This window comes from Lynx canadensis, chromosome B1 (assembly GCF_007474595.2).
Source record: "Lynx canadensis isolate LIC74 chromosome B1, mLynCan4.pri.v2, whole genome shotgun sequence".
NCBI lineage: Eukaryota > Metazoa > Chordata > Mammalia > Carnivora > Felidae > Lynx > Lynx canadensis.
The window spans coordinates 140,454,071-140,480,695 of NC_044306.2; the positions used below are offsets into that span (position 1 = coordinate 140,454,071).

The 26,625-nt window shown below is 38.2% G+C and overlaps 1 protein-coding gene across 2 annotated transcripts; it reads right to left on the reverse strand.

Annotated features, from left to right (window-relative positions):
* Nucleotides 1-4,893: 4,893 nt before the first annotated feature.
* On the reverse strand, nucleotides 4,894-25,554 carry FGF5 (fibroblast growth factor 5). Of its 2 annotated transcripts, XM_030311921.1 has the most exons (3): nucleotides 25,151-25,554; nucleotides 17,366-17,469; nucleotides 4,894-5,495 (listed from the first exon to the last, which is right to left on the reverse strand). In XM_030311921.1, exons 1-3 carry the CDS (start codon nucleotides 25,509-25,511, stop codon nucleotides 5,148-5,150), a joined length of 813 nt encoding a protein of 270 aa, XP_030167781.1. In that variant the 5' UTR covers nucleotides 25,512-25,554; the 3' UTR covers nucleotides 4,894-5,147. The 2 variants fall into 2 exon arrangements, with proteins under 2 accessions (XP_030167781.1, XP_030167782.1); XM_030311922.1 differs by lacking the exon at nucleotides 17,366-17,469.
* Nucleotides 25,555-26,625: the final 1,071 nt, after the last annotated feature.

The following is a 26,625-nucleotide window of genomic DNA, read 5'->3' on the forward strand; positions in this document are numbered from 1 at the left end:
GACGGAGAATTTAATGAGAAACACATTGGAACCAGACCTGTCACCTTGTGATTATGTATTCACTAATCTCTCGGTAGGGTACAGCAAACGTCGGTCTTCTCTGAGAGAGTTTATCTGAGTTGAGGGGAAAAAACACTTCTAGAAATAAATTACCAAAAAGAAACGTCTTCACTCTCCCACTGATACCTACTGACATCCCACTGGACTGCTTGTTTGGCCTGCAAATAGCAAAAGCATCAGGATTTGCACAGTAACCTATTTTTATGATTACCAACGACATTGAAGTTTCATACAATGAGTACTTTCTTCATACTTAAATGCAGCTTGCATGTGCCTGGCATTTTTAGTTTGGACTCAGGATTTGTGTTTGAGAAGTCCAAGTACAGTGAGAGGGGTAGCAGGTGTTCCTTTTCTTGCAGGAGCCATTTCCTCTGTCATATGAACTTCTGTTATCATTATCTTCATCAAATCTTACTCAGCACTATATCCATTCCATAAGCATTTTTGAGCACCTGTGCTCATATGCTAGGGACCTATACATAAATATATGCTAGGGACCTATGCTAGGTCATATGCTAGGGACCTATACATAAATATAATTATATACCAAGTTCTGGAATAAGTAGAATATCCCATAGGCTCCACGGAGTCTTTAAGTCAGAGAGACATGTCATTCAAAATTGCTATCCTCTAAGAGTGTTTCTGAAGTTCTTTTTATCAGCCTGAACTTGGGTTGGGTAATGTACAATGAAGGCAGATATACTCGTTCCAGAAATTCAAACTCTGAGCGTACATTGATGTTAATATCCACAAGGAACATGCTGAACAAGTATTGAGCAAATAAAGAAATGTTTCACTAGTTGAATAACAAGTATTGAGCAAATAAAGAAATGTTTCACTAGTTGAGATCCTGTATAAAGCAGGATCTCAGAAAATACTAAATACTAAAGTAAGGGAATGAGGAGGAAATTTATGTCACAAGCTATACTTATTTGGAGGAGTGGCATCAGGACGAGATTACTCATATTCCTTTATGAATTTCTAGGAGGCTTCATGGAGAAAGTGGGATTTCACTCAGAACAGAGATGTTGAAAAATTGTATGTTTGACAAGGTCTTAGAACTATTAATTATCGACAAGGATACTACTCTGACCATTCCCCTCTGGATTCATTCAAACTTGCAAAGTCCTTCATAAAGCTAAGCCCAGAGTTGATCCCCATTTTGTAAATCTCTTGATCCAATCTCATGCTTAGTTTATTTTTTTTTAATCCAAGGCAGATATCTCTTATAAAAATATCTCTGTTTATCACCTCATTGACAATTTTTTTTCATGTGGTTATCCAGTGTAATCTGCACATCAATTTTTAGTTTTATCCGAGAAGGAACCATGTCCTTTCTTCAGTACCTCGACATTTTAAGACTTGTTCGATCATTGATGACAAAGCAGGAAATGACATTAAAGATCATATGATGGATGATAAAACAAGGCCTAGAGAGTAATGTGGGGTAGATATACGGCAGAGCCAGAAAAAAAAGGATAATTTAACAAAATAAAAAGTATGTAAGAGCTCTTGATCTCTGATCTACTCTTTTATTACATAAAATTGCTTAAATATGGATGCATGATTTGTAGCTCAATTGTCTCATAGTGTTTCTGAATGTTGTTTGTGATTCTTACATGTAAGAGTGTCTCCATGACTCAGCTAAGGCTGGGTTCTCCTCCCTTCTCTCTCCTGAGACTTTCCAATAGGTAGAGTTAGATGGAGAGCTAACTCTTTTCTTCAACTAATATCTACTTATATGATAATCATATCTCAAAAACTGGTTAGTACAATTGGACTACTAAAAGAAAAATTAGATGAGTCATGTCTCAAAGCTTCTCTCAAAACCTTTTAAAAAGATTATTGGCTTAAAAATAGATTTCACATGATCAACATTTAGATATAGCAATGAAAGAAATCTTAAAGGAGGTATAGAATCTCTTCAACAAGTGATTTTCATTTGCTTCTCATTGTAGCAATGCCAGCACAGTGCCAGAATTCAAGGTTTTGGTTAGTGCAATATTTTCATTTTGTTACTGAAAATGTGGGAAGTCATAGTTGGTTCCTCCATCCTATGGAAGGGCAAACATGTCAAGGTAAGAAAATTATTCAGTTTTCTAGTTCAAGATCAATTTTATAAAAAATTTACCTGGCAGATGGTTTTGTTTTCAGTCATAAGAAATAAAAGCATCTAAAGCAATATAATTATTATATTCAGAAATAACTTTTGTTGGTATCCTTTATTATCATCACATAATTTTGAACCTCTGGCTACTATAACTCAGCAAATGAACTAAGATAATTTATATACATCCACCCTCTCAAATTAGTTTTGTCAGAAACAAGTGATGGTATTATTTGTGAAATAAAACCACAGTATTATTACATCTTATTGGAACCCTCTATTTACTTCTATAGATGTTCTAAATAAAGAATATCTTAAATTAAACATAATATAATTAATAAAACTGAATTCTCAATAGGAAGGTATTTACTGTCTCCTAGGCAAATTAGGTTCCTAAATTTTAATGTCAAATTCATTGACGTTTTTAGGTAAATGTAACCATGATTAAACAACTGTATTTGATGTTAGACGGGCCAAGTTACTTAAAAATTGTCGAAAACGACGTAAGCAAGGACCCCCTTCAAATGTTCTAGGTATTAGTAAGGAGTTACATTTATACGTGTTTTCTGTACATGAGTTCATTCAATTAATTAATTTAGGTAACTTTAAGCTTCAGTGAGCATTAATTAAATGTAATTGTGTATGGCCAGTAAACTGAAGATAAGTGTAATTTAATTTTTTTTTTAATTTTAGCTTGGCTTTAAATTTTGAAATTAATGAGTCCTGACTTGCATGATATATATTTAGTAACTATCCTACTTTAACTTTCATGTACTAATCAAATCAAACTAGAGTACAAGATAAGCTATTATTTTGCAGTTTAACCTAAACTACCAGCAGCATCAGCCTAATGTAATATATGCATTAATTTAGTTTGTTGTTAATCATCATTAATATCATCTTTTCCTTGCCCATTTAGGAACACATGTCTACTGTTCTGTTTTACAATTTTAATTTTTCATGTGTACTAAGAATTTGATACACGGTGTACAATTCTTAACAATATATGAGAGTAAACTAGAGGGTTGTTTTCAGCTTTGTACTGTGTATATAAGGTGATATGCCAGCTGGATGAGAGTTGGACATATTTTGTTTCCAAAACCCTGTTTCATTTAACCCAAGAGAATTTTAATTTATAAATTAAATAAAAATTTTGTAGTATCTCATTTGATATGTTTTAAATCATGTATTAAATGCAAACAATGTCTAATCAGACTATTGGCTTTATAATAAAACACAATACTAGAGTATAGGCATGATGATTTCATTGATGGGTGATTTCATATATATTATATGTGTATAGTTTATTTCTATTTAAATAAGGCAATCTACTTAAGTAGTAGTAAGTTCAATTGTGATAAATTGCTACTTTGCATTTGTGTGCCAAAATAAACAAAACTTTAGAAAAGTTTGTTAGTATCCTTTAAAAGAAAAGAAGCATGCTTAAACATACAACAGAAACTTTCTGTGAATTCTTCTGCTCTTCCTGTGAAAGACATACTTCTGAGAATTAGCTGTACCTTTTTTTACAGGCACATTTCTGATATAAACACTTATATTTTATAGAACTCCATAGAAATGATTACCCAGGAAAGTAAATAAATTACATAAATTCTCTTAAGTCAAATTTTCTGTGATTTATGACCAACATTCAGTATGCAGGTTGAGAATTAAAGTGCTATTTTCAATCATCAAATTCCCAAATTAAATTTCCCCTATTGCACGGCCACCTTTTTTAAAATATACATCAGAGAGTATCTATTCTAAAGGGCAATCCATTCATTGGAATGGTTACCTTTAGGACAGCAAACTCAAAGGGTGTTTGGCTGAGTAATAAGAATATTTTTGACAACAGAACTTGACGTGCATAACTGTTACACGATTCATCTTCTTCGATTTTCCATGTTTTTCTGCTAAGTGGGTTGCTCCCCGTGGATCTATACAGTGGGGATAGCAGAGGGTCATAGAAGAGGTATTTTTAAGCACTCTGGTTTCATAGTGTGTGCTTGATGGACAGAATAAAATGTATTCCTCCAGCTGTTCAAGAATGAGGGCAGGGGAGTAGATAAAAGGAGAAATGAAGGCAAGACAGAATCAGATCCCAGTAAATGCTTCAGACTTAGTGTAGTTGTGCCTCAAATCCTTTTCCTTACCTCCAGTGTATAATACCATCAAAAAAATCCTTAATTTTCTCCTTACTCCTAAGCCATTATAGCCCAGCCACCAAAGGGGTAGGATTCCACATACTGTCATGAATTTACACACACACACACACACACACACACACACACACACACACAAATCTAAGCTGAGCTTTTGGTGCTATTGAAGAGAATTTAAGCATTGTAAGAGGATGGACTAAACTTACATTATCTGAGGTATGGTAAAAAATAAAAATAAAAAATGAAAGTGCGATGAATAAGAAAAATGAAAAAATCCACATGTTACAAATGGGCTATAAACACATTTATATTCATAAACTGCATTCAAATGGTTATGTCATATTAATTAAAATAAAAGTAAGAAAATATGCTCAATGCAGAGGTACTTTTTTTAAAAAAAACAACAAAAAACAAAAAACAAAAGTTAATAAAATACTTTATCTGCATCAAAATATTCTTTGGAAACCAAAAATAAAAATGTATCATGTATGTTCTTTCAGGTTGATCTGTAAAAGTCAGAAAAATACATAGTCCACGCTGTTTAACTTTCTCAAAATACAGAGTATGCACGAAGCATAAAGCAAAAGGCTTTATGTCGTCCTGACTGAAGCAGTGTGCTCCCTATGTTGGACAAAGAATTCCAGTTCAGTTCCTATCAGAAAACAGTTTTGTTTCAGTCGCGCTGAAACAAGTGACTGGACTTCACTACGGTGGAGTGTAGCTGCAGGTGTATCCGAACGTTTTTCTTCAGAGCCGTAAAGACACCCGTGGAAACTCCTGAGGCGAAGGCATGGTTTCTCACAAGGCCAAGAAGAATATTATCCAAAGCGAAATTTGAGTCTGTACTTCACGGTGTTGGGACTTTTCCGAGGTGCAGAAAGGGGAACCTTTGGCTTGACAGGACTGGGTGGCTTTTTCTTCTCAGGAACAGTGACTGTGAAAGAAAGTTCTGGCTGCTCTAGCTGCTTGAATCTTGGCAGAAAGTGGGTAGAGATGTGCTGGGGTTTAACCCGCGGGCTGCAGCCTCGCTTAGCTTTCCCTCTCTTGTTGAGGGCCACATACCATTCCCGGCCTGCTGGCTCAGTTCTGTGTATTGCTGAGGCATAGGTATTATAGCTGTTTTCTTGGAATCGCTCCCTGAACTTGCAGTCATCGGTAAATTTGGCCTGGTGGGGGGAAAGAAGAAAAACTTGTAAATAGTAATAATATTTTCAGCATGTAATAAAATGAGGTCTTATACTGTAAAGGAAAACCAAAATTTCCACTGACGGAAAGCTTCCTCCTCCATTCTCTCTTGTAAAGACATATTGGCCTCTTTTTCTTTTAAGTTTTTTTTTTTATTTAGTTTGAGAGAGACAGAGAGAATGTGAGTGGAGGAGGGGCAGAGAGAGAGGGAGAATCTCAAGCAGGCTCAGCACTGTCAGTGCAGAGCCCAATGTAGGGCTTGAACTCAGGAAACTGTGAGATCATGACCTGAGCTGAAATCAAGAGTCAGACAAATGCTTAACTGACTGAGCCACCCAGGTGCCCGAAGACATATTGGCTTCTTTTAAAAAGTTGCTTTAAATTACTATTTTCATTTCTATCTTCCTACTTTATTCATCTTTGTAATGCTGATTTCTGTTTACTGTATACTTAGTGAAATAACATCAATGTATCTAAAAATGATAACAGGAACCCTTAATATGTTGAAATTCTGTTATGGTTTTTAAATTACTTTGAGATTTGCAGTAAAAAAATAACTTCTAATATTTTAATATTTTTCCCCTCTTAAGCCATCAAGAAAATAAATAGAACTGAATTACTAAGGAACAATTGCCTGATAAAACATGAATGCATGTTTCGAGAAATGGGGTCATATTATTCTTTTGAAATAAGAGTACATTTTTCAATGTTATCAGTGTGATTCATGGTGCTGAGAGAGGGGTAGCATATGGCCCTATTAATATTGCATGTGTTAGAGTTCTTTAGGAAAAAATATATCTTCACACAGTGATACAGGAGAGAATATTTGATGCCAAGAAGAAAAAATTACTTTTGGAGTCACGAGCAATACTTCATCCAGATCTCTCTCTCTCTCTCTCTCTCTCTCTCCCTTTCTCTCTCTTCCCCTCCACAGACACAGACATAGACACACACACACACACACACACACACACACACACACACATAATGTCTGCCCTTGAAATGTTCCCAGAATAGTGGCAAAAGCAGACAAGTAGACATCCGTCATGGCACAGCTTGATACAGGGAATGAGGACAGCGATATGCAGAGGGAACAATGACAGCATAGCGGAAGGGAATCTAAGAGGATGGAGGCGGCTGGCAGAGGGCAAGGAAGTTTTCCTAGAAAAGGTGACATCTGAGCTGGGTCTTCAAGTACAAGATATTAGCAAGGTGACATGAGAAATGATTCTCAGGGAGCAGGAACAGTGTGTTCACAGGTCAACATGACACTTACTATAGGTAGTAAGTAATTCAGTATGACTTCCAGGTAGGATTCATGGTAGAAGGAACAAGAGATAAGGCTGACAAAGTAGGCCAGTAAAAGCTCGGAAAATGCTTAGTTTGCTCTGGTTGTAATGCTGATGACTTCTGCTTACTGTGTACATAGTGAAATAATATCAATGTATATTTAAAAAATAGGAACTCTTAATATATTTCAATTATGTTACTGTCTTTAAATTACTTTGAAAATTCTAGTTAAAAGGTTAAGTTTTAACAGAAGATTCTGTTAAGGAATTAAAAGAAGATGGTCTGGGGGTGTAGAGCATAAGCATGCAGACAGATCTGTGATCAGATACCAATTCTGCCAATCAATGTCTTAGTGTCAGGCTCCTTATCCACAGGTCTTTTCCACAGGGTTATTGTGAATACCAAAATGTTTTTCTAGGAAAAATATTGGTAGCTTTCATCAAACCCAAAAGAGGCCATAACTCTCAAAGGATAAGAATTCCTATCCTAGATCATTGGGTTTCACAATTTCAGGGAGCACCATTGTATAGAATTCCTCGGCTTGCAAATACCAAATACACTGATGTCTATATAGAAAAACACTAAATATATATATGATACACTTTCCATATCAGACCAAGAGATACTATACTAGAATTAAAAGTTATTTTTTCTTACTTTTTCTAATAATGCCAAGCTTTCCTCTGCAATACAGATCACAACGCTATTATCTGAAAGTCAGAACTGCAGAAGGGAATCTACCTAGATCTACTGTTGACAGTCATATGAATATTTTGACTTGTGCGAAGTAGAGACAATATTGGAAGACAACCGATTTCAGAGCACTTCCAACAGAGCATTTATGTTACATACGACGGTTAACCCGAGTTCCTTACATTCAAGTAGAGTTCAATCAATAAAGCTCTTTATTTGGAACTATGAAGCTATATATCTAGAATCTCCACAAGTCTACTGGTGATTCCCTGGATTTGATCTCTAGCTTCTGGAAACAGATGTTTTAAAGAACTATCGCTTATGGTATTCCTGTCATCTTGTCATACCCTACCAGCCTATGTCTAGGCCAAGGGAGCTATGCTGACATCACTGTCCTATTTTTCTTTTTTTTTTCTTAATTTTTTTTTTGACGTTTATTTATTTTTGAGACAGGGAGAGACAGAGCATGAACAGGGGAGGGTCAGAGAGAGAGGGAGACACAGAATCTGAAACAGGCTCCAGGCTCTTAGAGGTCAGCACAGAGCCCGACGCGGGGCTTGAACTCACGGAGTGCGAGATCATGACCTGAACTGAAGTCAGACACTTAACCAACTGAGCCACCCAGGCGCCCCATATTTTTCTTTTTATTAAAAAGACTTTCTTACAAGTCAAATGTAGATTTTCTTATAGTTACTAAGCTCTTAAAAGGACTTAAATGCTTTCCCATTTCATTAGATAATCCTAAAGTTTTATTTAAAATAAATGCCATATGGGGCGCCTGGGTGGCTCAGTCGGTTAAGCGTCCGACTTCGGCTCAGGTCATGATCTCGTGGTCCGTGGGTTTGAGCCCCGTGTCGGGCTCTGTGCTGCCAGCTCAGAGCCTGGAGCCTGTTTCAGATTCTGTGTCTCCCTCTCTCTGACCCTCCCCCATTCATGCTCTGTTTCTCTCTGTCTCAAAAATAAATAAACATTAAAAAAATTTTTTTTTAATAAAAAAAAATGCCATAGCCATTTGTAATGTTTTCTGCTACATAAAAGGATAAGCATTTTAGGAAGGTATAGGGGGCTTAATCAAACAGAGTAGCAGGTATATTTACCCTGCCTCATTTTTTTCTTCAAATGTATTTGAAAAACATTTTTAAAGACACATAATACATTATACCCAAAACCTGACTTATAGTCCTATTTTGCAAAAGTCTATTTTCTGAAATAGAAATAGCAGTGACCACTTTATCCAATTTTGACAGGTTTTTTAAAGTGTACTGCATTATTTAACCTTTTCTTTACTGGCACAAACACACACACACACACACACACACACACACACACACACACACCACGGTGAATTAAACCTATAGCAATTCCATCTTAGAATCTTCAGATGAGTGAAAGCTCACCGACTCCACCTGCTAAAATCATTTCATCTAAAACCATTCTCTTTTCCTCCTTAAGATTCACGTCCATAGTTCTTTCTTAACACAAAGGAAGGCTATTTGGGCTCTAGATTTTCAAGAGCTACTTAACTGTCACCCAGGGCAGAGATGTTCAGAACCTAAGGACCCACACACCACGTGTAACCCCACAGCCTTTCCAAAATCCCGCATTAGAATAGGAGTAAAGGCGGTCAGACTGTTTTGGATTTCTTAATTGACTTCTAAATTAATGTTTTGTCTGAAAAATTCTTCCAGCTGTGATGGAACAGCACCATTTGAAACAAAGATTTCAGCAAATTTTTTTCACCAAGAGATCTGGTTTCTTCTTGAGGGGATTGACTGTTCCTGCCACTATTCCTGGCTTTGTTCATTCAGACAAGACGGTGACCCTAAACAATGAATTTCAGCTTCTAGTATCATGCGTGAACCAGTTTTATAGCAAAGAGTCACTAAGCAATATAGTTCTTAGCTACAGGTGTTTGAACATATAGATGTTTACCATTACACAGTTTTGTATAATAAATCTTCCAGGCTACTTTTAACTTTTTAAATCCCCTTTGAATTATCAGAAGTCCTTTGGCAAAATATATACTTTAAAAAACTTTTTTAATGTTTATTTTTGAGAGAGAGAGAGAGAGAGAGAGAGAGAGACAGAGCGTGCATGGGGAAAGGGCAGAGAGAGAAAGGGAGACACAGAATCTGAAGAAGACTCCAGGTGCTGAGCTGTCAGCACAGAGTCAGATGAGGGGCTTGGACCCACAAGCCGTGATATCATGACCTGAACAGAAGTCGGTCGCTTAACCGACTGAGCCACCCATGTGCCCCTGGCAAACTATATACTTTTAAAACAATAGAACTACATTGTTTCCCTAGAAAGAGTGACATTGACATAAAGACTTTTTCTATAGTTGAGGTGGGAGATAGAGAGGTGAATGAAATTTCAAAGAAGCTATTGAAAGCAGGATCCCCGTTGCCTCATCGTGCTAGCACCATCAGCCACAAGACCGAACATAAAGAACCAGTATCTTGGTTTCAAATTCATTTTTTACCAGTCTATTCCACAGATCTTTTTGACTATGTATCACAGGCCAGGCACTGTGCTAGTTGCCACTTTTATGATGAGAAACAATACAGACATGGTCCTGTCCATGTTCCTTGTTGAGCTACATTATATGTTTTGCTCCTTAATTTTCTTTTGATGTTTATTTATTTGGGAGAGAACATGCACACATGCAAACACACATGTGCGAGTGTGAGCAGGGGAGGGGGAGAGAGAGGGAGAGAGAGAGAATCCCAAGCAGGCTCTGTGCTGAGAGCCTGAGGTGGGGCTTGATCCCATGACCCTGAGATCATGACCTGAGCCGAAATCAAGAGTCTGATGCTTACCCAACACTCAGTCACCCCTCTCCTTAATTTCTCCTTGATCTTGCAAGTGTAAAAACAAGTTACATTCAACAAATCAAAACTGCAAAATTAAAATGAAATGTTCAAGCCAGCTAATTCTTATGTAATTTAATATAGTCCTAATGGACAAAACAAATAAACCTTAAACAAATTTAACTTTTTGCTTGGATAGCCTAATAACTCAGAGTAAGGGAAAGAGTGCAGTTAAGGAAAACATGAATTTTGGATTAGAAGGGTGCCGTGCCTTGATTCTATTCACCTCTTCACACGGTGAGAACACACAATGGATGTTTAGAAGAAAGGTCAAATTCAGTTCAAAGAAGGTAAAATTTTGGTTAACCGGGATATTTTAAAAAAGACTAATTCTGCGTTGTTGAAATCTGAGTGTCAAGTAAGCCAAACAAAAAATTCTTTCTGAAAAAATATTTTTCAAAAAGCTTTCTGAAACCTCTCAACATAGTTTTGTTCCTTAGTACATATCGTGTTGTATGATGAGTGAGGATCCTGCAGTGAATGAGTTGAGTCTATGCAAACAAGTACCAATTCTCACTACGCGCAACAACACAAGTAAATACGTAACATATGAAAGACGTATGGAGAGAGGAGTGAATGTGCACCAATGTGAGTATAATCCTTGGAGTTTGTGGGGGTATTAATCAAGTTTACTTCTTTATTTCACTTCGTTTTCTTTGATTTGCCTCCCTCTTTTGAAAAACCTTATGAAGAAAATAATTAACCAAATACAAATAATTAAAATGTCATTGTGGGCTGCAATATTATTAAATAATTAAAATATTATTATAGACTGCGATAAAAACAATTATAAGCCAAATTGTACTGTAAGCAAAGTTTCCTGACTGCATGCATCCCTGCTTCTGGCTCCCTACCTCCTTTTAGTGCTTCTTGGTTCCTGTCCCTACTCCCACCTACGGGGCTGCCCGGCCAGGTGCCCTTAGCCGAGGCTGTTTTGTGTGGTTGTGCTTAAAGCTCCCTGAATGAAGGAACCCACCTTTGGTGGTGATTAAAGGCTGAAAGGCAGCCCCTGCTCCCATCGCTTCCAAGCGGAAGAGCCCAGTGCCGGGCAACATGCACCCAAAGGGCTGCCTTTTACTCTTTACTACATAGGCTTTGTATAGGTCAGTTGCAACCATACTATGCTATCTCCAGGGCATGGCCTATTTCCTGCTTGGCACTGGACATCTTTCCATTATATATCTCAGTTCTTCATCCCGAGTGACTGAGGGAATACACAAGTTGGATTTCACAATAAACCAGCCTGAAGTAATGTAATGAAGAATCACAACCACAGGATTTGTTCCCCTCCAAACTTTACGAACTGACTTAAAATTAGTTGGGGAGCCAGTTCAAAATGCAAATTCCCCAGGCCCTATCTCCAGAGGTTATGTCTTTAGCAAATCTAAGGTGAGACCCTGGAATTGCATCATTAACCAGCACCCTGTGTGATTTGATGCAGGTGAAGTAAGAGTTTTCCCTCTGATGCTTTTAACAGCTCAAAAAGAGGGGCTATTGAGGGCTACTGTATGCACCAGGGGTTTTGCATCTATTAGTTCACCTTCACAATAATCTCATGACTAGTAGGATGCTATTGTCTAATCCTCCAGTCAGAGAAATAAAGACAAAGATTCATCTAAAGCCCCATGTTTACCAAATGCCAGGGTCAGCACCTGTGACTTAAATCTCCCATCTTCTGATTCTTAGATTCCAGCTCCTTCACACTATTGAGACCCAAGGGCATCTCCTAGATTTCTGTATAGTCCTACTTGTTTTGAAGTTGCCGATACTGACAAAAATGCTGATAAAACACAAAGCCATTCCCCCAACTATTGGAGAAATAGAACACCCTCTCTCGCTGTAGGCTGAAATGAAGCTGCAAGTTAATTCATGGCACCCAGATTTTCGCAACAAAATAGGCTCTCTAGCTCGGTCAACATAGTGTGAAATTACGGGAAAACCGGCATTTACTGTAAAGGCAGCACCCTGACCCCAGTTTTGAGACTGAATAACTGGACACTCAGTTTTACTACGTAAATTGAAAGCCTTTAGAGGGCAAGAGAAGTTTCTATTCAAATGCCTTTAAAGAGATCATGGTCTTGACTGGGAGAGTGGAGTGCTTAATAGGTTATTTTTTTATGATAATGATGGTAACTATTGCTCAAGCGTCCATTTCCCCTTTCAGTAAACATGCCCAGCTCTCCGGGCTGCTGACTCCTGCTCACACTGCCCCCAGCGCAGGAAGTCCAGTCCAGACTCCCATCCCGGGCAAGCCAGCTGGCACCCTCTGAAACCAGGAAAGGAAGACGTTCTAGTCCTTGCTTAGGGCTGATCAAGCACACATTCCATGCCTGTTTCGTAAACTCTGCAATTAGCTTTCCTTCCAAACATGATCCCCTAAAACCCTGAGAAACAAAAATAATTCTACCACATGCTTCTCTCTGGACCTTTAAAATAAGCTAAAATGTTTCTTCCCCAATAGGTAATGTGCTATCATCCATGCTTTACGAAAAGGCAGAAAAAAAAAAAAACATTACAACCACCTTTTCCAAGATTTACATTTTCTTTAGGAAAAGAACAAGACGCAACAGGGGTCTAAAAGTGTTATGAGATTATGATCATTAAGAAATCCTTGCCTCTTTAAGACCTTGAGCCTGGGAATTTTGCTTTCAAATTAGGTTTCTTGCAAAAAAGGAAACTCTGGAGATAAGGGGCTCTTGTAGGCACAAAAAGTGCCTAAAAGTGGACCTAAAGGAAAAAAAAAAAAAGGTCAGTGATAAACAGGATTTGGGGCTGGTCTAAATATCTGAAGGGTGACAGCTGCCTGACCCCCAAATCAGAAAGTTGTCTTCTAAGAGAGGAGACAGGATCATCAAACAGCTGCCTGAGAGCAAATTAAGGAAGATCTTTTCTAAATTAAATGCTGAATACTTCTCAGGCACTATTCTAAGTATTTTATATGTATTATCTCATTTAAACTGCGCAACTATCACAATAGATCATGATTTTAGTCTTTGTCCTTTTACAATTCATAAAACCACAGAAGCGAAAGATTAAGTAAAATGACTAGTTTAAATTTAACTAGAATGACACAATCTAACTATGCTTGTAACCACCACACTTGAGGTCTCTCACTCCTACATCCGCACCCACCTCATATAAATCCAGAAAGGTGCTCTATGGGGATTTCCATAGAGATAACAAACCTGAGGAGAGAGCAGGAACAGAGTGAGGAGGGAACAGGAACAGACGAGCAGTCAGAGACAGAGACAGAAAGAGAAGGGTGCTCTTTTCCACAAGGTACCTCAGCCTGGAATGAGTTCAAAAGGACAGTGGAGGTCTCAATGAAGGCTCTGACTCACCCTCATGGCTCTTTGGGAAGCAGTCACCTACTCCCACTCTCGAAGATTCCCAACACATCTTGAAGAAGGAGAAGACCATATATCTTCACCCTTGTAAAGAATGCTGAAAAAACCTGCATGGTAGGAATCTGGCTGCACTGTGTATTTGAAGTATACTAGTAAAGATTTTAAGGAGAGCTGCATATAGATTGCGACATGTGTAGGTTGAATGAGTCAGGAAGCCATGCACACTGAATTAACAAACTTAGCACACGCAAAAAAAATCAGTACCAATATTGCCTAAGTGTACCCATTCTGGGCTCATACTTTGGTTTGCCATTTTTGCGTCTACTGATAATGAAGCATTTTATAAATGAAATTTTTCAGTGAGCAAAATATAGCTCTCTTCTGCTTTGAAAGTTCATTTTGAGAGGCGTTTCCTATGTGGCGCATCATCACATTGAACCACCAATGTGTGCAAAACTCTGTGATAGGTTCTGTGGCAGACACAGAAACTAAAGACACAGAAATAGATGGGAAAAAAAGAGTCTGAACAGAGCTTGCGTAAGATGGGGAGGCGACGTGCGAGCAAAATATTGTAAGGATGTGCCACAATATTTATTCTTTGACATGTAGTATAAAAATATTACTAAACTGTGCGATTGTTAATTCCTATAAAATAATAGGTGAAAACAATGTAATTGGTTCCAAACAAAATTTAGTATCTTCTCTCAACTAAATTTTACCTACAAAGCATTGTAGCATTTGCAGAGAAACAGGATGTTAAAAGGATTGTTCTGGTTCAATCACTTGTTAACTGTGTTAACTTAACAAAATTATTTAACATCTCTAAGACTCTTTCCTCACCTAATCATGTAATGAGATAATGTGAGTGAAAGAACTTGTAAAGAACTATGCAAATGCGTTGTCTGTGCCCAGCAACTAATTTTTAATATTCTAATTGTTACTATAAAAACTAAGCTGAGAATCTATAATTATCCATGAATATTTCTTAATACAGTATGGAAATTACTTCCCCCAGAATTATATGAATGCTTCATATTTTTGGTTCATATTTATTTTATATATAAAACCTTAAAAGTACTCTATTAGCTTAAAATTTTTTCCAGTTTTATTGAGGTATAATTGACATGTAACATTGTGTAAGTTTAAGATGTACAATATGATGTAAATATACACATATATATAGAAAAATGATTATAAAGGTAGGCTTTAAATGCCTCTGCACAGTTACTAGTTTAAAGCAACTCACAAATTATACATTTAATCCTAAAAATATAAAGGTTTTTAGCGGTTTTAGTGACCATGCAATTTTGTGAAAATCAAGACTAAATCAAATGATTATATCTAAAGTTACAAGAATAATTTTTCAACGTGTTTAACTAGAAGAAAACAGGAAGAAACCATCTGGGCATAAAACTGATAATTGCTAGGATTAATACTATTTCCAAATTCAACTTCCTTAAAAATAAATCACGTTATAATTTAATTAGGTTTCCATCTAGAGAAAAAGTGCTAATAAAAGCTCAGATAAGAGAAAGCGGGCTTGGACAATAGGTTTAAGAAGAATCCACATAATCATAGGGCTTAATTTTTTTATCTACAATTCAGCTCAAAGTCATTAGAACGACTTTAATATCAAAGAGCTTCAGTGAGTGACAAGAGCAAGACTTGCTTTGTACTGTTTAAAAGTCATTATTCCATGAAATAACTTTAGCCTGCCAAGATGAGAAAGAATAACAGATGCTGTTTTTGCATTATCTGCATTATTTCAGCCAGCCAGCCTTAGACATTTGGGTCAAATTTCTGGAAATTTGTTTCTTGCATTTGACAGAGGAATCATGTATCCTCACCTCTCAGTGTGACCTTTCTAATTGGCATCCATTTGTAATGCTTCGAATTCTGTGGCAATTACCCTGAAGCTGGCCCAAGTTTGGTCTATTTTTTGCATGTACTAGGGCATAAGTCAGAACAATTAAAAAATTAAGGTGCTTACCCAAAACAAAGCAATAAGAGAAAGTTTCTTTACATGCACCACACTTTATTATGATGCTTAGATTCCAAAAGTGTTTCAATTTTTTAATAATCTTAAAGTAGACTGGGGGAAAGGATTGTGTTCAGATGCGTTTGGTCATTGTTTTCTATTCTGCATGCGGATTTTTTAAAATCAATTTTTTTTTTATAAAATGGCATGTCCTACTTTTCCACAGTGATGCAGAAGTTTGCCTCTTAAGATAAATAATCAAAGAGTGATTACTTGATGAAAACTATAGTAGAGCTTGCTAGAATACAATAACCACCTCAGAAAATGAAGTAGGTAAACCTTTTTATAATTCTTGCAATGGGTGATTAAAGAGATTAGCAAAGGTTTTCCATTTATCTCAACCAACTGAGTTTTAGAATCTATTATATTTAGTTTACCATATAACAGATAGTATTTCTTGAGCACTTACAGTGTACCAAATACTGTTTTAAAAGCTTTAAATGTATTATCTCATTTAATCCACAAATAACTACACAAATAGCTTGAATTCTGCTACCCCCTCCAAGAGGTATTAAAAAATCACCTTGAGATGCTAGAAAAAAGAAAACTGAAATTCTTACAAATTGAACCAAGTGAAATTCTCACTGAATTTTTTAAAGTTCTATAGGTAAAAAATCATAGATAGTAAGTTTCAATTGATTACACTCCTAGCTGAAAGTTCCTACATACTTCAAACACTAGAAAAGTGATATTTCTCCAACTCATTCAGTAGGAATTAAAGAAAATAAGAAGTGGAGGACTAACGCTAAATGATAACTACTTTGTACAAATGACCTAATATGACAAAGCTACCGAAAGAGCCTAAGTCACCTTTAAGTGCTGTGCATATGGACCTAATACAAGTAAACCAAACCTGTGAGTAGAAAAACGAAGTTAAACATATCTGTTATCTTTAAAAAGTTTTGATGCTTCCCAAGTAATCAGCATTTTTGGAAAAAAAAAAACATAGAAATCTTTAATTTGTAAATCAGTTACAACACATATATGTGGCTTGTAGAAATTTTTGAGTACAAAATTAGTCTTCATAATTTTGAGAAGTATTCTATTTAATGCAACAAAAATACAAAATGAGAGTTCCTCAAATGAATAAATTCAATTTCTCCAAGAAACAAAAATCTTCTCATTATTGGTTTCTCTCCATAATTACTGATGTGAAAATAGGTTATATTACTTTGGCCTAATTTTTGACATCATGAATAGCTTGTAAAATTGAATAAGAACCTAATCTACTAAAAATGCACACACAGCCACCATAAACATGTACATTTTAAATGTTCTATATTATTTCCATGATATTTCTCCTCAGTTGGGCCAATTTCAATAAATGAAAAATGGCAATCAATTTGAGAGTGCTATTTTCAAATACATTCATCCTTAAAAATTTTTGTGGACTGTATATTATCGTTTCAAGTAAATAAAATATAAAAATGGTTACTTGCAACAACATGTACAATCACCTTGGTTAAATGTACATATAATTAAAACACACACACACACACATTAAGTCCTCTGAGCAAACTGTCCCTCTACCAATGTAGAAAATCACTTCATTCCATTCTACAAATGTGAAATCTCTGTAACACCTTGAACAAACATAAAGTGGTTCTACTTACACTTGCATGGAGTTTTCCTTTTTTTGACATCGCTAAAAATTTGTTGCTGAAAACTCCTCGTATTCCTACAATCCCCTGAGACACAGCAAATATTTCCAAAATACCTAGGATGACAGAAATCCCAAAATAAAACACAGACTCCTCTATATACCATTGTGAAGAATTAAATTTCTACACAGATTCTTTTCATTCTTTATAGTTTTGATTTAAAAAAAACCCAGTATTTAACATCCTTATTTTCCATAACATTCATTATGTTAAAAAAGAAAAGCCTAGCAGTCAAGTGTTCATTTAAAATAACAAATTTTAATATTCAAAAATTTAGTCCTGGTTCATTAATAATTCTTTTTTCCCTTACAAATAATAAGTCATTTTTAGTAAACAATGTTTAACAATAGAAATAATCTTCTCAAGTTGTAAAGGAATCAGAAATTTCTTTAAATGTTTTTCAAAAGAATTCCCATCCATTGTTTTCTATCAAAGATAATATAATGCTTTTAATATTGAAGCTCATAAAGTTTGGACCCAATACTAATAGAAACTTGAAAGCCAGAGACAAATAATACTTACTTACATGAACTAAATCTCTCTTCTCAAATTGTAATAACTATACAAGTACAAATCAATATATACCATATTCAATCATTCAGTGAGTAGTTCATTTAAAGACTACACATAAAAAGTTGTTGAAAGCATTATAAATAATTTGGGATTATTGGCTCAATGAGTGTTTAATGCATTATGGTTTGAGACATCTTGTATTTTAAATGGCTTTTCTGGCAAAAAAAATTAATAAGGTATTTTATTACATTATTGTTTATATTTAGTATTTCATAGTTAGCATTATCAAGTCAACATCCCTCTGTCTCCTATAATAATTTGAAAGTCCAGGGGCGCCTGGGTGGCTCAGTCGGTTGAGCGTCCGACTCCGGCTCAGGCCATGATCTCGCGGTCCGTGAGTTCGAGCCCTGCGTCAGGCTCTGTGCCAACAGCTTGGAGCTGGAGCCTGTTTCGGATTCTGTGTCTCCCTCTCGCTCTGCCCCTCCCCCATTCATGCTCTGTCTCTCTCTGTCTCAAAAAAAATAAATAAACGTTAAAAAAAATTTTTTTAAAAAAAAGAAAGTCCACATCCACTGTGTCAAGAGAATCACATACCACAGTTTATAGAGTATTTTAGAAGATGAAATTTATAGTCTGTATATAACTGGAATTCCTGCCTGTTTGTCGTAAACTCATACATAATGTTATATGAACATGAGAAAATGGTAGTGCTTTTTGTTAATTGCGTACATCAAATTGCAAAAAATTGGGGGGGGGGACAAAATAATATGGTTCACTATAGCTAAAAAGAGACCTGTCCTAGGAAGAAAGGAAGGAAAGAAAAAAGGATGGAAAGGAGAAGGGAAGAAAATCTCAATCTTTCAATCTATTATATTCTGAACATATATACTAATTAGGATATCTTAACAGTATTCTGCTGAACAGATAAATTCACCAGATTTTCTTAAAATAGCAACCTCCCCTGCAGTATTGGAAGTACATATAAAATTATTTCATTTATTAAAAAGGTAGTATTGAGAATAACCATATATATAAGATATATAAATACATATATATGAATATATTCATTGGGTACTTTTTTGCACAATGTGAGCTTATACTTATAAATATAGCAAATACTGCTGCTTATTTATTTATTCAACTTGACTTCTTACAAGCACTTGATTAGAAAGTTCATGGGGGAAAAGGGTAGCAGAAGAACTATTGTTTCTGTTAGAAGAGTAGTTAGTCCAGAGTAAATAAAGCACATCTCAAGAAAACTGCCACTACCACTTTTATTAGTAGATGTTTCTTAAAAAAAAAAAAAAATTATTAGGAAGGAACTAGTTTTGCTTTTAGGAAGAAATTCCGAAAGAAACTGTCATCTCATAAATTATTTTCTTCAAAATGTTTTCAGAATGCTCTTTTCAATAGATGTTGCCATATAAGTTATTTGTGATGCGCACCCAAAGATTTTGAAGCATTGCCATTTTATCAAATAGTGACAAAGCACCCATAATGCTTTGTAAAGTTAGATACAATGTACAATGCAATATACTGTAATAATATAATTAATAAAGCATAAATAGAACATGATACAAAGTTATATATATACAATTACAGAATGATATTAAACACAGCATTGATGATTTTAGATATTTGGAAGATGGGGGTTATGATTGTGAATGCTGTGTAAACATGTGTTAAAAAGCAAGAAATGGAAACCTGATGAGTTGTCTAAGTGTGGAACAATAGAAACAAAAGAGATAATATGGGATTGGTGGAAAAGGAGAGTCAGTTGTATGTTTTCCCCCAATTTACTCATGGTTCTACATTGTTAGAGCGTTTTTATTCCATTCTACAGAAAAGCATTTGACTTTGTAAATGCAAACCTGCGTGTTAGTGAAAAAATACACCATAGCATAAAAGATAAAATTCTTATTGGATACATATGTTTATAGGTTAATATTTGAAAGATCAAGACAAAGGCTCTAGAAATACTTGTTTAATGGGAGCATTAATGCTTTGTCTATGTGAGCTACAACTTCTGACCATAACATATTCTATTTTTAGAAAAACCTATTTTGAGTCATTTAACTTGTTTCCTAACACACTGTACATTCTGTGTGTATATGTTGTGTAAACTTTCCATTGTGATAAATTAGATGGGAGAGATAAGATAATATATGTAAAATGTTCTTATTTTATTATATACTGCATGGTTTCTTTTCTTGCAAGTTCTACTATAAAAATGATATTTGTCTGAGAATGAATGGATTTTATAATTTTTTTAAAGTTATATTTAATTGAAAGCTTAAAAATATACCTTCACATATATTATTCTATTTAAAATTATAAAGAATGCAGGAAAGATAAAAGATGAGATCAGATAAAATAACACATAAGGCAACTTTGGGATGATCTTCTAAATCTTAACATAACTATGATGTAATATTGGGAATGCTATTAAGATCATAATTTCCAAAGTAATTTCAACAGTAATTTCACAATGTCTTTTTTACTAGAATGTTGGAGCAGATTCTACAAGCCCTACAATTCAGCTTCCTGACCCCACCTCCAAGAGATCACACAATTATTGATTTTACTATGCCAAATCTCAGTAACTCACTAAAGAGTCCTAAATATTTTAAACCCATATGCATTAAATCACACATACAGAAATCCCAGAAAACATTTCTCTAAAACTAAATTTTTCTCAATTTCAGTAATTTCCTGACTTTTACTAGGATTCAATAACAATAAATTTTATCGGAATTTACAATTCACATTATGGATACCAGGATGGTATCCCTAAAGCAAAATTCTGGAAGGCTAAGTGTATCTCACAGACCATAGATAGCCAATACATGTTTGCCAAATTGCATTGTTTTCTTTGACCTTGTCACTACCTCTCTTTCCTTTCTCAGGACACCTGCACATACACACAGACACATATGAGCATTCGTATGGACACAGGTTTTACTTTCCTGCAATTCTGGTCCTCTCCTACTTAGGAAGTGGGGCAAGGAGAGAGGATCAGTATAATTATTTCACATTAAGGTGCTAGAGACAATGTGTTATCTTTCCGAGGGAGTTCACATGTAAGAGGATCAAAAGAAAAAAGCAGTGCTGAACAGAAGGAACCATTTTTCTCTTGGTGTAATTTGGGGGTTGACATCTAGATTGAAGGAGACAAGAATTTATACACACATTGTTTAATCCACTTACTTGCAAGCATGGGCATATATTACCAAGTAAGTTTATTTCAAGAAGAAAATATATGTCTACATTTTTACCTTAGTCCCCTCCAGAGTTTTTAATACAACAGGACTCTATTAATGGTGGTTGATAAAATTACGCAGATTTCTCACTTTCCCCATTTCTTAGTAAATAACATACTAGAATGACATAGATATCCCATGTTCAGAAGCCCATTTGAAAATCCTCAAAGAAAAATCATTTAAAATGGAAGTTTCTCTACTTGTGTTCACATAGACACAGATGTCTGGGTATCATTATCAAATCTGAGTCTTAAAATGCCCAGTGTAGCAGACCTTGATGATTAAATCAGCAATAGAAAATTTCCATTTGAGTTTTTCTATTCAGTAGATACAGATTCTGGGGGACTATAGAAAGGTTGATTCTATAGGACACTAAAATTGATAGTGAACTTCAGTGTTTAAAAATTAGTAAAATTGAGGATTCAATTTAGTCAGAATATATGATTGTAATTTTCCTATTTTGTGTGAACTTTGGCTTTGTGCAGCCATAACCTTCAACTTTTGCTCCCTGAATTGAGAATTACTTGACTGCCTATTCTTCAATGGCCCACCATAAGTCAACAGAAGCATTGAAACTAAACTTGAAAGCTCATGAATTAAAGCAAACCCTTTGTTTCTATTCAATAATTGGATTTTATCATCTGTCTTGTCTTGTCCATCTTTCTTCATTCTTCCCTCGTATTTCTTCATAATAAGGTTATGAGCTTGATTATTTTTTTCTGTGTCCAAAACTTGGGCTAACTACTGTATAAGAGAAGGTAAGGACATATTAAGTAGTATGCCTTAACCAAATAAACTGTGTTTCAAACTTTATGGCCTGAGTGTACTTCTGATGGTGAAACTAGAAAACATTCACAGTTTGCCGAAATTTTAACATCAAATGATAGTTGTAAAACATATGTATATGTACAGATATATGTATCTGTCCTAACAAACATTACAGAAAATTACTGAGTTTAAAAGAACCATTTAGACTGCAGTTTGGTGGCAAAGTTTTGACTCTTTCTGAAGTAGCATGCTGTGACCAAAAAAAGAAAGAAAAAAAAAAAACTGTATGTTCTCTATCATTGCCAACTCACAGACAGTAAAATGAGATGATGAGGTACCTCTATGGTCCTTTTTGGTCCAGCTCTCAGTGTCTCTTGTGAGACTTACACAATTGTTTCCTTGTGTACTCTAACCAACAGTCCATGACCAATGCTTTAGTTTATGTATGTGTCAGGAAACTGTCAAGTGCTGCTTTCAAAGAAGTAGATGACCAGCCAACAATTAGCAGGCTTCTGATTCTCTTTCACAGATATTGAGGGCAGAAACTCATTTGAAATTTCCAAATTACGTGCTCCCCCACTACACATGACATATTTCATAAATTCCTCATCCACCAGTGGTAGAAAAATCATAGTTAGTAGTGTTGGACACTCCAGACATCACAAAGCAGAAAATCGCTGTGATTTAAACACTTAAGTTATGGTTTTCTCTGCGTAAAACAGCTATGGAAGGCAAAAACAAATTTTAAAAAATCCTCCAACTCCCAAAAGCAGTCGAAATATCAAGCTTGATGAATTAAGTAGCCTATTATAGGTGCATGAATGAATGAATGAAGAATGAGTGAAGAATGATGGCAAACCATATGAAAGATACAGACTAAACCCTGAAAGCCTATTCTAACCTGGAATGAATTAGGAAAAGTATTAAATTAAGGAAGTTTTATTTAGGCACTGTTTTGTAAACATCCCTGTTCTCTTTAAGTATCTTTCAAAGTGGATTTTAAAATAAATTGTACCTTGGAAAGAAAAGATATTGGTCAATGCCTTCTTTAGCTGAATGTATTCTTTGCTGGTGGGTTCTCAATTTCCTTTCTCTGCTTTTCTAGAACTTCCCCTCTGGCAAGGCCTAAGGTGCAGAATCTTTGTCTTTTCCAAGGGAAGAGAGAAATATCTTGGGAATGAATCTGGTTTTCAGAGATCCCTACTACACCAAAACCCACCAAAGACACATTCTTTTATTCCCCTGAGCCCCAACCTGCAGCGTGGTGCATGCTAACTTTGTGTCTTCCCTTGGGAACACGGAAGTTATCTACTGCTGGTGCTAATTTCCTGGGTAAACTACAAGAGCAGAACAGAAAAAGGTTTCCTGAAAAAGACAGGTGGAAAGATTACTAGAAGCGGGGAATGAGCTCTGGTGTCTGATGGACTCAAGAGTTGGGTGGGGGGAAATGAGAGAGACAAAGGGAAATACTGAAATTAACGTGATTCTCCCTGCCCCTGAAATCTTGGAAAATTCCCCTTCACCCTAACAGACCTTGCCCTTTATCTCCAAAGACGGTGAGTTGTTTCATAAAAGTGAAATGAACCTTGAAACGTAGAAACAGCCTCCTCCACGGGGCGCGTGGGAGGCCCCGGGACGCGCTGGGGCACACTTGGAGGAGCCCCCTCTCTGGTTCAGGGGGTTACCACGTGTAACACCTACCACGTGTAACACCGCCAGCTGGAGCAGCATAGCTCAAAAGACGGGTGTGGGGCAGGGGCGGGCGCGAACCGGCAGGTCTTCCACATCCCGCTTCCTGTCCCCTCCGGAGGAGGCTTGCCAGCGGGGTACCCCATGGACGCGACACCTCCAGCCCTGCTTGGCAAGCGGCTCCCAGATTGCCTGCCCTGCTGGGGCTCCCGCGCTCCTCTGCAGCTCGGGTAGTCAGAAGCCCACTGAATGGCCCGTAGGGCTGTGGGTTTGAAAGGAAGCAAGCTAAGTACACCTGGGAGCTACCAGGCGGCCACACGGAGCCAGGTGACCGTACGCAGCGCGATCTCCTGGCCCCGTTCCCGCTCTTCCTGATTATCTCGCAGGCCCCTGCTGTGTCTATCTGTTGGATTAACCCCTGCTGGATGAGCGATCTGGCCCTACCGAGGAAAAGCCTCAAAGAGATCGCCCCGGTCTCGCACACACCCCCAAATCATCTCTCCCCTTGGTTACCTAGAGGCGGTGAGAGGAATCAGAGGCGGGGCAGCCAGCGAAGGTCTGGAAACACAGATGGCGTGGAAGGAAAGAGGCAATAGGAAGAGGGGGAAAGACAGCTAAAGAGAAAACTCAGAAAGAGAATGTAAAACTTAGCTTAAAAAAAAAAAAAAAAAGCTTAACACGATGTACACCTGTACGGAATTGAACCTCCTCTGACCTTCTTCCAAAATAAAGAACTTTTCCTTAATCGTCCTTGGGGACCAAAGGCTGGCCGCTTCCTAACAAGGTGTTGTCATGGTCTCAACATACTTAAACGTTGCTAAACCCAACTCTGGAATTAATAATTCGAATGTCTATCACGTATCCCACTCTAAATGTGTCCAGTTTTCCAGATCGCTGTCTTCTTCCAAGCAGGGGATGTCTGATCTCTCCTATATTCTATATGTATATAATGTACAAATATGCATATACAAGAGACATAGACGGATACATGGATGTATCATGTACCTTACTTTGGGGTTTATGGTGGCAGTTGGGGGGACCGGCATGTGAGATCTGATTCTTCTTTTGAAAAATAACTGTTCAGTTATAGGCAAGGAAAGGGGATGCACTTTGATGCCTCATGAAAAATGTTAGCCTAGTGAACAGAAGCAGAAGGTAAACAGAAACTAAAGGAGCAAAAGATTTTTGTCTTCTTCTCCAGGCACCGGCTGGAGGCTTCTCTTTGGGACCCGGGCAAACTGGAAACCAGGTACCTGTCTTGTGCGCCAGACTCTGGTAGCCTACACCTCAGGAATCGCCATTCCTCATACCCACAAGAGGGGTGCGCGTGTGCGCGCCATGTAGATGCACCTTCACCCAACCCGCCCCGCGGTTCCGAGGGACAGCTGAGTCCCAGGAGCCAGGGCTCCGGAAGGTGCGCCTGTGGGCCAGGGAATAGCCTCTGTCCCTCCCGAATCCCCCCATCGCCCGCTTAGGACGCGCTTTGCCAGGAGGGCAAGCAACTTACTTAACATATTGGCTTCATGGGAGCCATTGACTTTGCCATCCGGGTAGATCTGCAGATGGAAACCGATGCCCACTCTGCAGTAGAGGCTGCCGGTCCGGCGCCCCGAGGGGCTCCACTGGAAACTGCTCTGCTCCAAGCCGCTTCCTTGGTTGCCCAGAGAAGCCGAGGGGGAGGAGGAGACGGAGGAAGAAGAGGAAGACGTCGTGCCCCTGCTGCTCCTACTGCTGCTGGCGCCCGCCGGGTTCCGACCGGTGGCTGCGGGTCCGGGTTGCCCTTTGGGGGCGAGGTGCTTCTCCCCGTGAGCCCAGGCGCTGAGGATTAGGTGGCTGAGGAAGAGGAGGAGGAGGAAGGACAAGCTCATTCTTCCAGCCGCGGGGGTTCTAAGTGCATCTTGTAGGGTTGGTTCTGGGCTCCGTAGCCCCCGCGCGGCTGCGTGCCTCTGGCGCTGCCCCCCTCGCCGCACCGGGTGGACATAGCCTCGGGGAAGAGAGGGAGGGAGAGAGAGAGAGGCCACTCGAATGGATCTCGGCGCAGGAACTGGGATATTTATAACGCCAGTGATCTCACTGCTTGGTGCACGCCTGCGAAGCTTCCCCTCACCCGCCGCTTTGTGTACTCTCTGGCCGGTGCGGGGAGGGAGCTTCGCGGTCCCGGGGGCGGGGGGTGTGGAGGAGGGAGGAGATGGGAGCGACTGAGTGGGAGGAGAAGCCGGGCGGAGAGGAGCTGTACCCCGACGCTGGGCACGCGCAGACCGGGGCCACGCACCCCAGCAGTTCTCACGCGCCGCACGGCCACCCTCCCACCGGAGCCAACGGCGCGGAATTCACCTCCGCGCGAGCATGGGAGTCTTCCAGGGGGCAGCAGCCGAAATGGGGGGGGGGAGTGGTTTAAACGTGGAAGTGAGTTCCTGGACTCTCCCACCTCTGCTGCACGCCTGCGTCCCCGGAACGCACTCTCGCCTACCCAAGACCCGATTTCCAGGTTCCCTTCCCGTTGCCCCGCAGACCCCGCTAGCACAATCCTGGCCCCGGGAATCTCTCCGGAACAAAGTCCGGCCGTGAGAATCCCAGCGCTTCGAAGTGCTTGCGGTGGGGAACCAAACCAAGATTCGCAGTCCAACTTGGGAAGCCTTTGGTGTGGCGCGGCTGGAGGAGAAGGCTGTTGTTGCCTCTAATGTATTTAACGGGTTTATTTGGTACTCAGAGAGCCGCCCTGAGCCATTAGGCCACAATTCGAGTTGCTTTTCTATTGGAAACTCTGGGTCACGCTAAACATTATGCCGAATTTGTTTTTCCGTATGGGAAGTTTTCGGTCTGTGTCCGAGAGGGTGAGCGCACTTGCACACCTGCGCTCACAGCAGGGCAAGAGGGGCAGGTCTGGGCACCAGCACATGTGGCTGACTGTCCAGTTGTCCTCTCTCACCCCAGGATCCCCTTGGCAGGAAGGATTAGCTAAGGGCTCGCTGCGGCTTACTC

Excerpts from the sequence above, each read along its gene's own strand:
- FGF5 (XM_030311921.1), bottom strand. The coding sequence starts at position 25,511 with ATGAGCTTGTCCTTCCTCCTCCTCCTCTTCCTCAGCCACCTAATCCTC. Across the intron at positions 17,470-25,150 it reads CCATGAAGCCAATATGTTAA|GTATTTTGGAAATATTTGCT; the intron begins GTAAGTTGCTTG and ends CTGTCATCCTAG. Across the intron at positions 5,496-17,365 it reads AAGGAAAACTCCATGCAAGT|GCCAAATTTACCGATGACTG; the intron begins GTAAGTAGAACC and ends TCCCCCCACCAG.